This window comes from Cryptomeria japonica, chromosome 10 (assembly GCF_030272615.1).
Source record: "Cryptomeria japonica chromosome 10, Sugi_1.0, whole genome shotgun sequence".
Lineage (NCBI taxonomy): Eukaryota > Viridiplantae > Streptophyta > Pinopsida > Cupressales > Cupressaceae > Cryptomeria > Cryptomeria japonica.
Window position 1 is genome coordinate 466138382 of NC_081414.1, and position 17553 is coordinate 466155934.

General features: G+C 32.4%; 1 protein-coding gene across 2 annotated transcripts in view; it reads left to right on the plus strand.

Annotated features, from left to right (window-relative positions):
• The window catches only part of LOC131063388 (probable rhamnogalacturonate lyase B), a 263290-nt gene that overhangs the window by 218115 nt on the left and 27622 nt on the right, over nt 1-17553 (plus strand). For both annotated transcript variants that reach the window (XM_057997194.2, XM_057997193.2), the window contains exon 13: nt 2598-2714. In XM_057997194.2, coding sequence (XP_057853177.1) covers nt 2598-2714 — 117 coding nt within the window. The remainder of the gene's footprint in view (nt 1-2597; nt 2715-17553) is intronic.

The window sequence follows — 17553 nt, forward strand, 5'->3', positions numbered from 1 at the left end:
AGTCAATTCATTGGAAATTGTGGAGGAATACAAGTATCTCAAGCTCAATTTCTGCACAAGCTTAGTTGGGAAACATGCAAAGAAAAATAATTCAAGGAGGTTGGGAAGTGTTATACTTCCTGCAAAATAGATGCAGAAGTGCTACGTTATGGGATTGGAAAATGAAAATTACTCTAAGTTATGGGATTGGAAAACCAAAATAACTCTTTTTGGATTATTTGTTATTCGAGTGATTCTATATGGGTGTGAAATATGGGGCAGCAGCATGTCGGATCAGAAATGAGGGCAGGTTGAATGAATCCACAAGAATCTAATTATAAGTAGTCTTGATTAAAATTGGTGTTCCATACGAGATTCTATTGGGTGGGATTGGTTATTTTCCTTTGGAAGCATTGGCTTAGGGTTGGTTGTTAAGTTACCTAAAGACAGTTCAAAGTATGAGACACCATCATTATCTTAGGCTAATTATGGAGGAAGAGTTAACTAGAAGAAAGAGCACATGGATAAAATAGAATGACAAATGGAGGAGGAAGTGAGATGTTAATATGCTAGAATGCCCAAATACTAACGTCAAGGAAATGAAAAAATATGATAAATTTTTTTAGGAATGCCATATGGACAAAACTAACAATTTAAAAAAAACTCACTACATCAAATAATTCAACCCCACATGGGATCATGAGGAAAAAGCTTACTTAGGAGCGAATATTAAATGGAAAAAAAAAATAAAAAATTGATAGCCCAATTAAGAACTTGTTCACATGATCTTAGATGTGTGACTGGCAGATGGATGATACCTAAAGAGGAGTGGGATAAGAGAATATGCTGATTTTCCAACAAGGGGTTACTGGAAATAGAATGACACATTGTCATAGAGTGCTCAGTGTACAATGACATATACACCAGCTATGGAGACACGTTGAAAACTAAGCACTTTGATTGAGAAAACAAGGTTCAACAAAATTGCTAACTTATCAAAATTCACTACAAAAGATTTGATCTAAGGAGAAATCTTCAAACTCTATAAAGCTTTTGTGCTCAAGTCGTGATGCTCTTGGATCCTAAAGGCTACTTTAGCCTCGTGGACATTATTAAAATTCTTTCATTACATTCCCTCATGGATTAAGACAAAAGTTGGTTTTAAGGTTTCTTAGGACAAGCAAAATAATGATTGCAAATGTTTTTGGAGGGTTTGGTGACCAATATCATGGGTCAAAAGTTTTGCCACTTGGGTGAGTTGCTGGCCTTGTCAATAAGCTGGTCAGATAACTCCTCTATTTTTAAATGGGGATATCTTTTGCATCAATTGAGGCTGCACACTCACCCTGAGACCATCTTTTCCAATTTCTACGTTAAAACAAGTGCGAAGTCTTGGAATCTCAAAAAAAGTTATAACTTACGACCTATTTCATAATAACCAACGAATTGATGAACAATCATACATACTAATTTAATTTTTAATATTTAGTTTTTCATGATATGTTGACCTTTGTTAATGTACTGAATTACTTTGTTCTCTACCAATGCTTTTTACTCTGTCTAATGGAGTTGATCTTCCTAACCTATCAGCATGTGCTAGAGTACAATGAACCATTTTTAACAATGGTTAGAAAACACAATAGATTAGTTACAGTTATGTTCCTAGGTTATCTTTATTGATTCGATATAGATGTAGAACTAAAGAAATTTAGAACACATAAAATTGGACCATAACACAACTTGGTTTGTAATGGTTACTTTTTTTCTAAGGGATAAAAGGTCCAACTTAAAATATTATTTAAGAATACATGTGATATCAAAACAATGTATTAGTGTCCTATTAGTTACACATGATAAGTCGTAAAATGAATGGTAATGAGCTATAGTTATTTGAATTCTTTTATCATTCAATTTTTAAACATAATCAATAGTTCAATTTGTTACTTATGATGTAAATTCTTTTTTCAAATGATTAAAATAGGTCAACATAAAAAACTTAAAATATAAATACAATAAATTGTGAAGCATTATAATTTAATACATTTAATGATTATATAAAAAGTTAAATAATTATAGAATCATAATTGTGTAATTTATTCTTAATATGTTTAATACTTAAAGTATCAATTTTTTATAGTTTATAATATTGTATAATGGATGTTTCTGATTTTGATTATGTAAAGCTTTTTATCAACATTTGAGATCATATTCTGTGGTCCATCATCCAGATATAATTTTCTACTCTCTTGCTATTTGTATCTTAATGATGAATTAAAAAATATGATCTGAAATATCCATAAAAAAAACTTTACACAATCAAAATCAATAACATCCATTATACAATGCTTAATAGTTTACATTGATACACATTAAAAGTATCCATTAACTAATTCATGCAAGTTGTGATATCACAAACTTATAGATCTTGGTCTTGAGTGATCTCATTCACATTTTCTTCCAAATTAAGTCATCTTTAGTAAATGTTATATTGTTTTGAAACATTTTGTAACAAAACTTTTAGGGTTATGGGTCAGCGATATTACAATGTTTATTACATTAAGGATAGAATTAGATTGGTTTTTATTTGCACTCATTATTATTTATGGGTTTTTGAAAAGGTTTCGTCAATATGGACTTTGGGAAAGGTATGCAGATTTGTATCCTGAAAATGATCTAGTTTATACAGTTGGGATTAGTGACTACACCAAAGATTGGTTTTTCGCTCACGTTACCAGGTATTTTCAGCTCTTATTCTCTCTAGTTTGACAGTATAATATATCAAATCTCCTTTGATGTCTATTATAAATTCTAAGGCATAAAGGAAAATAATACGACATCCAAACTAGTGTAGTTTTGTGATTTTATGTTTATGTAGCATGGAAAGTTTGATTCTTTATAAGACAAATCTATTGAGGGCTAAGTTTATACACATAATCATAGTTATAAAAAACGATGATTTTTTGATTCAAAATCAATGTTATATGGACATAAGTACTATTGTGAAACTTATCCATTTAGGTTTAGGCCAGTTGGTGCCGAAGATAGGGAGGATAGGGTCCTCCCGACAAGCGGGGAGGAGACACATTTTATTCAGGAGAATGTATTATAAATTATTGAATTTACCGAGAAATTTTTTATAATCTCTCTTGAAATATTTAACCTAGATTGGTAAATAGAAAGAAAGAGATTATAAGGTTGAAGAAAAAAAACTATTTTTAAAGTGTCCTTCAATTGAAAAATCTTATGTAAATTGGATAAAATCCCATAACATTGATTTAAATTTTAAATTATTCACTATATCCTCTATAATTCATTATAGTTATATTATTCATAGGGTTTGAACAAGGGAAGAAGTTTTTTAATTACTTTTAGGATAAGAAAGTTTATGTGATATATTAAACCATAACAATGATGAAACACTAGCTCATATTAACTGATTCAAGCATAGATTGATGAGGGTAACTTTAAATAGTGACGTGATGATATTGAGATACTTATATGATTGGGATAGTATGGTAAAATTAAAGTTGCAAAGGGTTTTACATTCATAATTGTAAGATTAGTTACCAAAACTAATAAGAGTTATAGTATAATGTGGTTAATCTTAATATTATTTGTGGATAATGTTGGATTTATAGATACCATTATAAAAGACACATTTTGATGAACATATGAATAAATAAATATTAGAATACCTGATAACAATGGTCTCTTGACCACTAAAGGTCTTACACAATGTGCTAGGGCACTTAGATTCATCACCTATGAAAAAGAAAAGGAAAACATTATCATAAAAATTCAATTAGAAAAGAAAGAAGAAGACATGATTCATTATATTAATATTTCAATTGCAACAAATGCATAGGCACCTTGAGCTAAGGATCACATAAAAGTCAATAATAAATGTTACAATACCAATTGAGTAGTACTTTCCTTTATCCCATCTACCCACCCTTAGGGTTTTGTAATATATTACATTATCCGTCTTGGACCTTAAATTGTCTTCACCTTACTAGGAAACTATCTATGACTTGTTCTTTGAATTCTCTCATCTTGCACTATATTATCTTATATTGCTTGCAATTCACCTATGGTTTGTCTTGTTAATGTTTATATAATAGGTATTCATAAGCACTGACTAGAAACAGGCTTTTCAACTAACATACCATAATTTCCCCCTATGTTAACCTTTACCGCTCTTTTCATGATATTTGGAAAAATTGGCACTTACTACCTATAAAATGGTATCCTATTGTCTTTCGCTATCTTGTCGTTAATCTACAACTAATATCATTCTTATTCCTATGCGTTTTCATATTTTGTGCCAACATTTCCCTAGACCAACCTTCTTATTTTGTCTAAGGCATGAATCAATGAGTCTAAATAATAGTTTGGCAAACTTGGCATGACGGTTATCAAATAATTTAGCCAAGAATAACACTATTATTGGTATTAAAGTTTGACCATTGTGATTTATACTAAGGGATACTATTGGTTCCATGTTGTCACTGATCATCATTGGTTTCTCAATTACTCCTTTTAGAAACTTCTCAAGACTTAGTATACATATGTTCATTTTCTTATGTAAAATTTGAAGAGAAATATAAAAAGAAGGGAAGGAAATGTGTGCAACTATATGACATATTTTTCATTATTTCAATCTTTAAATTATAATAACTCTACAAGAGAATTTTTAAAATATTTTTTAGTATCTGATTCAAAAATCATATAAGGCCATCTATAATACTGATTGAAACATAAAATTTAAATGACCTATGGCATGGGACCACCACCTACTAGCTCTCTTGTAAATAGTATAGACATTTCTCCCTTTGCACTAGAATGGGTGTTAACATTTCGTTTGTATTATTAATCTCCACAAAATTCAAAAATATTATATCTTTTATCATTCCCTTGTTTCAATGATTGCGTAAATGCTTTCCCAAAATATCAACTCAAAAATTTGGCCCACATTTGTCCCATTTACTTCCTTCCAATTTTGGTTTATGATAAAGTTTAACAATTTTCACTAGTTGGTTGTCTTGTTAGGTCCACCATTAATGCACTACCATTTTGAATCCCTTTCTTTTGTGATGTTGATCTACAATATTAGTTAACCTTTCATAGTTTCTTAAACAATTTTTCCCATCCTCAAGTTGCATTGTGAAGACATGATTTCCTCTAATGTAGTTTCTTTTTTAATCTATTCCTTTGCATTGTTCACATCTATTTCTCCCACATCATGTGGGACAATCATGAAATGCACCTAATATGCAATTACCATAAGTTTAATGCTTTTCATTGGCAATGCAACTAAGTCCTCTCATAAATGCTTCTATGACTTTTTGCATTCATATTTCAACTCTTGAGCTCTTCTTTCTTACACTCTGTTGTTCGTCTCTTCCTATATCCACTTCTTAAAGCTTAATTTGCACTTACTAGTAGATCTCTTATTTCTTGGTGTCGATGCACTCGAAGTAGCATTGTGGCCCAATGGCCTAGAAAATCCATCAACCCCATGGCAACTCCTTGGGCTATGATTGGTAGTATCATATGGATGACAATATAATAGTGTGTGACCTTTATTTGATGTGAAGCTATTAAATAATATTTTTTAAATTTATTATATTTTATCAATAAGAATAAATAAATGGTGAAGTATTTAAAGATAGTGTAAACTAATGATTTGGGACAATTTTTATATAGATTGTATTTGTAGTATTTTTTAATTTTAAATTTAAAAATTTATATCATATTTGATGAATATTGTGTAAAGTGTTTATTATATTCTTAAAATTATTTATTAATTCATTGATTATAAAACATAATTGATCAAGACTGAGACTTAAACTTGGTGTACAAACTCGACAAAAACATGGCAAATTGAAAAACCCAAGAAATTTATAAGTTTTTAAAGATTTAAAACTTGTTTGATACATCCTTTAATGAATAAACCTTAAAGACACAATTGCATCATCAAATAGAAGCTAATTTGATCACATATACAAGTATACAACGATCGCATAGTATAAATGCAAATTGTAGATGAAAGAAATAACACATTTAGATATATAAATATTCGTCAAATGTACACAAAACTCATGGAATATGAAATCCATGCATTAGAACAAATATCAAAACTGAAACTATAAGACTATGGCTCAAAGGAGGTTCATTATTCATCCCAACATCACAAGTCATGTGCTAGCATCTAAGATGGGCCTAGATGATGATGTAGCCATGATATTTGCTTGTGTCTCAATGACTGGTATGTATATTCAAGTGAGAAATTTGTTAATAATTTTTTTTGGAAGCCTTCAATATTGCATGTTTTTTGGCAAGCTCATTAATAAAGAGGTGTGGTTAAGTAAAAAGATAAATGGTTATGTTCTTTTTTGACTTTAGCTATGATACGAGGCATGATTGATACATTTTGAATTATGAAAATGGCATTTCTTGCCAACTATGACTTAACTTGTATCAACAATATAAGGACTATAGCATACTATAGTGTTGTAAATTGTAACCGATACAATTTACACATCATGTTTGTGCTCCTACTTTAGTGTGTCCTATCTTTATTACCCCTAGGTCCATTTTGGTCCTCTTTACTCCAACTTTGATCTCACCTATTGATACCGTTGAGTGGGCCCCATCCTAGAGTTTCCTTCCCTTGGATTTTGAGTTGCTGGTCTTGTTTTTTGTAGGACCAAGGTGTGGAGCACCTTGGTCTTGGACCAGGGTGCCCCAAACTACCCTGGTCCCCCTTAAACATGACCCAATTTGAATTTGGGCAGGCTCTCTCCCTCCCTGATGGATTCCAGTCTCCGTAGCTACACTTGACTGTTGGAGGTTGGCCTAATCGGTAATTTACCTAGGGAACCATATTTAAAGACATCCTATCAATTGATTTTAGACCTAGAGGACTATAAGACTCCTTACCTAGCACTCACACATTCAAGCAATCATCATCAAGCATTTTCAGACATTCAAGACAATATTTTATCCTTCAAGCATTATGGAGAAAAGTTACATCAATCTTCATGCAAGCATGTGTGTTTGATTAGGTTTTTCATGTTCATGTGTTTGTCATGCCATTACATCCAACATTTGTGATCATATCTAAAGAGCATTGCATCTTCATTCTTTCTATCAACCATTGCATATCTTAGGTATATCTCCTAGCATTTACTTCAGTATTTATATTATTCAATTCAAGGTTAATTCCTAAATCGGGGTTTGACCCAAGGCAAAGCCCTATCCACAACCTATTTTCCTCTCTTTCTATGTGTAGGGAATTAACTCAGGAGTTGTACTCAAAGATTCCGATAGAGTTGATGACGATGAATAGGTTCAGATTTCGACAGAGAGAAAATCGGAGAACCAGGGTGAATCTCCACTACCTAGTCCCAAAAAATCAGCCCGAACTTTCAAGAACAGGTTCTAATTCTCTTCTTCTGTCGAGATCCCTATCTGTGACTCTGTTGGATATCTGTAGCAGTCTGTTTTTACTATTCCTCTTCAATTGTCCCCTGTCTTGCCCTAATTCCACAATTCAAATCCAAATTTCAACTAAAAGAGGGAGACAACAAATTGGTAAGTCTAATCAATATTCCTAGCCCTTTTTCGAATTGAATTGTTGGTAGATCTATTGGATTTACCCCCCTCTTTCAATGTATTGGCCCCTTAGGTAAGATTAGTGGTTAATTATCTTAATTAATGAAACCATAATTTTACCACGAACACACATACCAATTTTGTCTATTGCGGTCCTTCTATGCTAAACAAGTTGCCCAATATATGAAACAAGATAATCCTTGATTGTGGATTTGACTGTGAATATGTGGAGATTTGTAACAAGGGATATGTATTTTTAAAACTTTTATGATCACCATTTATCATTGGCCTATTACTTTCTTAGACTTATAGTTTGATGGGGTTAACATGAAAACGAGGTTGAAGGTAGCACCCATTGCAAGGGTCTAGGGGCAACGCCCCTAGTAGGGTTGAGGGGCAGACCATATGAAGACCTTCAAAACCAGACAAACCTTCATGCCACACACCATTTTCATTTTTTTAAAGTCCTAGATGGGCATGTTTTAAACCAAAAAAGCATTGAAATTTTGTGTTTAAAAAAAATAATAAAATGGTTGAGTCTTAGGCCCAAACTTACCAAGACTCAAAGAGTTTGGGTGAGTCTCAAGACTCTACGAGTTTAGGAAAGACTTGGCCGAGTCTGATGCGGAGTGTCCTAGAGTCAGCTAGCTTGGCCTGCCTTAGACTCCCCAAGTTTGGGAGAGTTTGGGCGAGTCTTTTCAAGTGGCAAATTTTAGTCAATAAAATTGATGCATGTGGTTTGGAGGGATAAGAATGCCACATCGATTGTTTAAGAGACACACATATACATGCCGAGAGTGTTTACAATGAACTTAGTCTATTTTTCCTTGTAACTCAAAAGTATACAGACTGATAAATCAACACATATGAATAAGAATAATACATACCATTGTACTTCAATCTATGTGTGTATGTGTGTGTTTTAATTTAGTGATTAACAACATATTGAATCCATGATGTCACTACATTACAATTTTTAATGTTGTCTACTTCCTTTACAATAATGCACATGCATCACTACAACATATCTATTTTCATTTACAATCTATTTATTCGATCATTTAAACAAATTTTCTATACACCACTTAATGGATAATGAATGATCTAAAAGAGCATCTCCCAATCTTTAAATTTTACTAATTTAGATTATTTTGCAACCCCTTTCTAATGTTTCACCTCATTCTTTTCTTATCATGTAAATCTAACATTACATTCTCCTTTCTAGCAATATATTCATTCCTTTCACTCTCCCAAGTCAATCGTTTCTTATTAGATATGTATTTGTAATCTATTTTAACCCTAATCCATATTGAATCATAATTCTAATCGGAATTGGACCATAACCCAAGTTGAACTATAATCTTAACCATATATTAAACTGTAAATTTTACCATATATGTTCTCCCTAACTCTAATTGAATCCTTAACTAAAGCTTAATCGCAATTGAGCTGTAACCCTCATTCTAACATAAATTCTAATTCAATAGTTAATCTTCAACTGTGTTTACAAAAGTTATTTAATTATGGACTCTGTATAGTTTTGTGAGTAGATTAATCAACAAAATTTTAACAAATTTTAAAAGTTTAAAAATACTTTAATACCCTAAAACACATTGAATTAAGATAAAAACCGTTTTCAAATCCTCTTACCACTTAAATTTAGTAAAATAACTTATAAATTATCAATTATTGTCTGATTTATTTCAATTTAGAATAATTGTGGTGCATCTGTTTAATAATATTGATGATTGTTTTTCATGTTGAATAGTTATGTTTTAAACCATTAATGTTTTTTATGATAAAAAATAAATTATTGTGAGGCTTTTATCCAATGTTGAATATTACATTAATGAATTTTTTGTGTGCTGGATTTGTAAACCAAATAAAAAAATTGGACGCAGTCTTTGATTTCCATTGATCTATTGCACAAGTTAAAGCTGCTTCTTCCCTACAAATTAACCTAAATTTATGCCCTTTTTATATGTCTTGTATGCCAATGTTACATTCTATTACCTTATGTTCCCATGCGGCTGCTTAACTCTATTTTCTGCTTAAATTTAAGCAGTTAAGTGTTCCCATGCAACTTTAAAATTGTGAAAAAAAGGGTAATTTAGAATCTTTCCCTACTTTGGTGGAGCAGCTATTGTTTAGGAATTAAGAATAAGCCACGGAAGAAAAGGGGGGCTGGAACTAAGCACTGACTGCTTATTAACAAAAGTGCCACATGGCTCCACAATTTGCTCTCCCTCTTTTTTTAAGATTTTATTTCTATTTTGTTTTTCAAATTTTAAGTATACAAATTAGTATTAATACTATTAAAAAGAAATAAAAATGTCTTGTTTAAAAATAAGCAACAAAGATAAATATTCATGGGGCCAGCTGCTCCACAAATAATTCCTAAAAATATTGAGCAGCGACAGCTAGCCAAAATAAGCTAAGCAGCTGCATGAGAACATAATTATACCCAAACCATTGATGTGTCATAAACATTAACATTCATCCGGATTTCTTGGTCTTGTAAGATCAGTCAGGTAACCTATGACTCACAGCCTGCTGTATTTATAAATGATTTTTCCAGAGATCAACCATTTATTAGCCTTTTCCTCAGTTTGGTTCTATGACTCTGGCATGGTATATTTTCTAGAACAATTAGTTAGGTTCTTCTATTTCATTCAGCAAGAGAAACAGACAATGACACAAACAGTCACATATGAGAACTAGAAATTGACCATTACTGAGCTGAAAGGGCACCCAATGTATTCTAAATTACATTTAGAAAAATATTTCTTGATATTATGGATCAATTTTCACCTGCGCTTGGAAAAGAATTTACCATGGTTAGACAACTAGTATTTATTCGTTCCAATCCCCAGATGAACATAATGTAATAATTTTTATGAAGCGTCAAGGGTGAGAAGAGTGGATACATGATATCTATACAGGACAAATATATGTGCATTACCTAGAATTATGAAGCTCTGAAGTTCCAACCTCCAAAGTCTCAAGTAGTTTTAGCCATCCATGAATTCCACCTCACTTATGGGTAGGATATGTCACGCTATCATTGTTGCTATAATCCTTCCAAATGAATGAACAAAACCCTCCAAGCCTGAAGGCCTACTATGTTAATACCTCCTTTGCATGTCATTGCACAACCTCTACACCCACAAAAAAAATAAAAATCAAGGTTTTAATTTTCATGGCCAAAAAGGTTATTGGAACATACCTTTAAGTAGATAACACAAAAAAGTAGTTAAATTCCCTCCATCTATTAGATTGCATTGCATGTCCAACACGTTGATCTACAATAAGTAACTTGAATCCAAGATCATTATTGTAACATAAATTCACAACATAAAAAAAAAATGGGTGTAAGATGAAGCTAAACCTTTTTGCTCAAATTCTAGAAATATTTCTACACTCAACTTACCCTCCATAAGACAACAAATTTAAAACTCAATTGAACTTTTAATAATAACATTAGGTTTAAACACAACTTAAACTTTTCACGATGCACAAAAATGAACCACAATGACAAACATTGAATTCAACCACAACACATTAACACATTGCACAACATAGACCTAAGGGTTGGATTCTCACACCTAGAAGATGGATTCTCACACCTCGAGGTTCTTCTAGGGTGAAATGGTCTTGCACCCTTGATGCTCTCTTCTTGCTTCCACTCATTTTCCTTTCTCTCTCTATTCAAAATGGGTAATTAGGGAAATTTTAGGGTTATGTAAGAGTGGGTTTGGCTTTCCTGACGGGGAAGTGGTATTTTCCCCTCCTTTCTTCTTTGATAGACCTTTTGTTCTTCTTAAAGGATTTGTTTGATCAAATACATTGTTAAAGTTTGCTAAGATTACAATCTATGAATAAGGATCCTTTACAATCACAAGACACATTTAATTTTCACTTTTATGAGATTCTAATTGAGATAAAAGTCTTAATTCATGGTTGAATTTACTAATAAAACCAAAACCATCTTCCTTACTAATGTGACTTCCTATAATTTAAAAACCCATAAATAGATCCATTCAAAGAAAACTTACCCCTTAGGAAATTCAATACAATGGGTAGAAATTTTTTGGGCAGATCTCCCATCCTTCAAGGAGATCAACTTGTCACTTGTACACCCCACATCCTATTAAATGTATCCAAAGCACACATATAAATGAGCTTCTATATAGCAAATTAAAAGTGCACATATAAAGATAATGAATTATTAAATAATCATAATTAAATATTCATAAAGTTCATATGTGCATACGAATACTACACTATATAAAGGATATATACCTACTACACAATAATGCATAGTACGCAACCAATCAGCACATATAATGTGAATATATAAATATACAATGAATTATTAAATAAGCTTCCAATTAGACATTCATTGGGCTCATGTGCACAAACATACACATTTATAGAGATATATGCTCAATAAACAACAATGTACATATGACAAAGCTTTAATTATAGCTTGCTATTTAAATAGTTGATGTAATGCCAATATCATTCTGTTATTTGTTCATTAATTAAATATGTAATAGTGTCACACAAACATTACAATTTTTAAAAATGACTCCAATGTAATGTAATGTCAACAATAATGGCAATTAATTATCACAATTTTTAGTAGTGAGAATAGGTAGAAAAAGAGTGGATTAGTCAATCAAAACATCATGTTAACACCTTATACAATTCTATAGATAATCTGACTTCTCATGAACATATTGATTCATGGAGTAAATCCAACATGTAGTGTCATTTTCTAGTTTGTTTAGTAGTTGCAACAACTTGTTTCCCATGCAACATGGTGAGATGGAATGGTGATGATATAGGCACACAAAGATAAATTTGATATATACATTTCTTGAAATGTCACAACATGACCAAGTAAAAAATTGTTAAAGTACAAGTTAGTGCGAAAATAAGAAGATATAGTTAATTGATGCAGTCATGAATAGAGGGCCCGACAAAAGACAATCTACTTGTGTTACCCAAACATACAAAATAAAAATACTAACAAAAGTATACGACAAAGTAAGATGTAGAAGACAAATGAGATGACACAAATCATTATTTTACCCAATACTCTAACATGATGGAAATTAAATTCAACATCTAAACAATGAGTGTACATGTGAGAAATGCCATGGGCATAACAAATCATTATAAATTTTGGGAATAAGAATTGGTGTTACTTTATTCTATGCTAATAGGATGTATTTGATATATCAATTGAAAACCTTTCAAAATCCTTTGTTCAAGTCTACTTCCTCAATTATTTTTGTACCAAACTCTATGATGATAAGCTAGATCATAAATCAATCCCTATCCTTTGATATCTTGAGATTGTTTCCAAACCACGATGAATGGTGTTTATATAATGAATGTAAACAATTATGATGAAGTGTGTTGACCATAAGGTGGTGCGATTCTTTCTACACAATGTGTAGAAGGGCTAGAGAAGACATTATTTGCGATGAAAGTGGTGTGTCTAGTAAGATAAGGTATTTTAACTTGATGTGGTTCTAATCAAAAACCACATTAGAACCAATAAGTTTGGAAATGTATTCAAATATTGGTGTAAAGTTTTGTGTTTGTCCGTAAGTTAATGTTATGTCATTAACTAGAGACTACTTTTGAGAATCCATATAGTTTTAGTGTAGTACGAATTTATTATGAATTTTGATATTGTAGGTAAGTTGTTGAATCGATTTGCTGTGTTGCAAAAGTAAGGTCTTGAAATTGTAAATTTAGTGTGTTTAAAATGGTGATTAGAACAAAATAGCCTCCATGACCTAAACAATATTTTCTAGTGAAATTGTGATTACTAGAACCTTTGCAAAATAAACAGAATGTGAAACACAATATTTTTGGGTGATGCAAGATTGTTCAATCCTCAAGATGCTTCTACATTAGACACCCCAAGTAATAAAATTTTGAGAATAATGCTCAAAATGAAGTGAGAGAGGGTGTTGTGGTGACTACAATTAGCATGCTTCATCTTCAAAAGTCCATATAAATTTTTTTGGACCCCTTCCATTAGACTATATACTTTCTATATTCCTTCCTATTTCTATTTCTCAAGTACTCATTTGGAATTTGTTCTATCTCATCTCTTAGTCTCCTATAGATTGTTGCCTTCAATCTAACTCTATGGTGATGATATATTCTTCTCTACATTCCCAACTTCATCATATTTTTACAAATCAAGCACATCAAACACCGGTGAGATTTCCAAACTCTACTAATTCAACCTCATTAGCATTCTCAAAATTTTTGAACCACATTGTGCAAGTGCTAATTTTCTTTGTCAACTTATTATAGGTTCCTAGAGGGAATCAACATATAATTGGTATAGTATCAATTCATCATGAATTTTGATATCGTTAGTAAACTTTGGAATCAATTTGTGGTGTTGGAACATAATAGTCTCTATGATGTAAATCATATTTTGTGGTAAGAATATGATGGCTAGAATTGTAGTAGAAACTTGCAAAATAAACAAAATGTGAAAAAAAATATTTTGGGGGTGATGCAAGATTGTTTGATCCTTGAGATGCTCCTACATTGGAGATCCAAAGTGACATAATTTTGAGATTGGTGTTCAAAATTAAGTGAGAGTGGGTGTCTTAGTGACCTCAAAAAGCCTACTTCATCTTGAAAAAGTCATGTATCATCTTTTGAACCCCTTCCATTGGACTAGATATTCTTTATATTCCTTCTTACTTCATCTACTTAGGTGCTCATTTAGAATTTGTTATATCTCGTCTCTTAATCTTTTATAGACCATTGCCTCCAATCTTTATCCTATAGTGATGATATAATCTTCTCTACGTCCTCAACTTTATGATTTTTACAGAAATCAACCACATTGAATACTAGTGAGAACTATCCAAACAATGTACTAATTTGACCTCCTTAGCATTCTAAAAAATTATGCACCACATTCAGCAAGTGTTAATCTTCTTTGTCTTCAAATTATTATAGGTTCTTATAGGTAATTGTTCCTTCCTCAAATATTACTAACTCACCTTATAAGAAAGTATTTTCTCTTTTATTCTTATTTGCACGCGTCTTACAATTATTGTTGCTTCTCTTCAACAACTTCTTCACTTATGCATGTGTCATGTAAAATCTTCCACATTTGCATTAGTGTGTTCTTCATTAAGGATCTTGAACAAGTCTATAAAATCTTTGTAATATGTCTCATAAACAACCTAAAAAAATGAATCTTGGACTAATTGAGTTATTGAACAAAACTTAGCTTGTGCTATAAAATAATCTCACTATGGTGGTCTATCTCCCACCAAAATTCTTAGGAGATTACATAAACTTATATTAACAACCTCTTTATGACCATGAATTTATGGAGAGAAGGTAGAGTGGTAGTTTGGTTGTGTGCCCAACCTTTTCTACAATTTGCACGCAAAATGGTTCAAGAACTTATTATATCTATTTGTGTTGATACTTTGTGACAACACATGTAACCTCACTACTTTCTTGAAGAATAGATTTGCAATCTTGAAAGCGTCATTTGTGTTTTTATAAGGAATGAACTACACCATTTTTTAAAAATTGTCAATTACTACAAGGATAGTCATTACCCCTTTGTATCCATAATACAAAGATAAATTCTATTGAAATTTCCCTCTTGAATATTCTCTAGATTGGCAAACGCTTGTGTAGACACCCAAATATGTCCACTTAATTAAATGAATACTTAGCATTTATTTGATTATTTAACCATTGATCAACAATTAATATTTAATTAATTCATCTTAACTCTCTTCTCCTATCAATTAAATAAACTATTCAATTTATTTGATTTAATTCATTTGAACCATATTGTGACTTTTAATTAAATAAATCATATTTATTTTAATAAATACCCTTTTCACATTTAATTAAATACCCTCTTTGTTAGTTTTTAGTGATCAGATTAGCAGTATAGAACCTCCCTCTTGGAGGAAAAACCCAGCAATCAAAGATCTCAGATCTGATTAGATTAGGTATAGCAGCAGATTACAATACTGCCCTTCTAGGGCATACAAAGAACTTATCTAATTCACAGTTCAGGTCAGATTTGAACAATCGCCCAAATTGTTGATTGCATATCATGTGAGGGAGTTCGCTTTCTCTAGAACAAATGTAGCACAGCCTAAAGTAAGTTCAGCAGCGTTGGAGCAGGTTTGGCAGCCTTGGGGCAGGCTCGGCAGACCTAGGAGGATGTTCGCCCAGCTAGAAGACAATTTCGCTGACTTCAGAATGTAGTTCGCTGATCTTTTGGAGCAGAACAGATCGCATTAAGGCAGATGATATTCGCTTATGTTATATGACTTGTGACCTCAAGTCACTTCCTTTATATACATGCCCTTTACCCTTATGCCTAGGTCGGTTTTGGTGCCAAATTACAAATTCACAAGTTACATTATAGGGTCAGACCCATTTATAACCACAAGTTACATTCGCCATTATAGGGTCAGACCAATATCACAAGTTACATCGGTTAGGACCTGACCAATAACACTTTACAAGTTACATATTAATAGGTCCTTACCTATTGAATTTACAAGTTACACAATATCCCAAATAGGCCCATACACAATAAATTTTAAGGCCGAAGGCCACATTAAAATTTACCAAGCTAGGTCGGCCCAATCAAGGGATACGACCTAGCTACATTTTCAACACTCCCTCTTAGCTAGGGAGGATCCCTTGATTAATCAAGCTACATCGTGACCATGTTTCATGGACTCTTTCCATGATATCCACCATGCATTCTCATAGAGGATGAATTCAATATACATCATGGACTCGTTCCATGATATTCATCATGCATACCTGCAGAGGATGAATCCTAAGTACATCATGGACTCTTTCCATGATACTCATCATGCACAACCGCAGAGGATGGATCCACCTTGCATTGCTCGCAGAGGGTGGAAGAGGTCTTGCACCTCAAAGAAACTACCACCTTGCACTCCGCAGAGGTGGTCCCACCTTGCACTCCGCGGAGGGTGGAACGAGGGCTCTAACCTTAGAATTCTCCTAGAGAAGAATGTAATACCACCATGCCTACTTGCAGAGGGTGGAACGAGGGCTTTCACCTCAACCTTCTCCTGGAAGATTGCCTTAACCAAGGATATAGCTTCCTCTAAAACTGAAACAACAAACAAGCTCCCTCTTAAGCTGAATACAACAAGCTCCCTTTGGAGCTGAAAACAACAAGCTAAGCTATGTCTCTTAGTCTTCAGCCTGTGATGCTTCCTCACAAGATGTCTCAAAACCTTCTTCTTTTGAATACAATCATCATCTTTATGCTCCTTAGTTCGTCCTGAAAGCATTTATGAGAGGTTACTAATATTTCAAGACTATCATACATGATTCACTATCTAATGAATTGATAAAAACATGAAAAATTCAGAAAATACTTCTCTTATAAGTTAGTCCTCAACATTCTTTCCTAACTTTGCTTAGCAATGAAATTACCATCCACTTAGGTCATAATGAAGCATCTGATGATGATTGCGTGACCTTTGGGCCTCGTCACCACTTATCATCTATCTTCAACTCAGTGACGACATATAGGAGTTGCATGCGAGGATCACTCAAAGTTGTCAACATAGTAGACTGAAAAAGTAACCTTGATACTAATTTGCAGCATTGTCAACTTGCACAAACCAAGTATCATGCCAATGTTGGAAAATACTGTACCAAATTATAGCTTACCAAAAAAACACTCAGAAAATTATTGAATAAGGACATATCAACTTGGTAAGGGTTATTTTATGAAAGAGTGGATCTGTTAACTCAATCTGGCCAAACAGCTAGGTCAGCCAATAACAAACTTAATTAAAATCAATGAAACATCAGATGTTCACCTTGCAAGTGACTGGAAACTACATGTAAACTCAAGGAGCCATATAAACATTTATGATT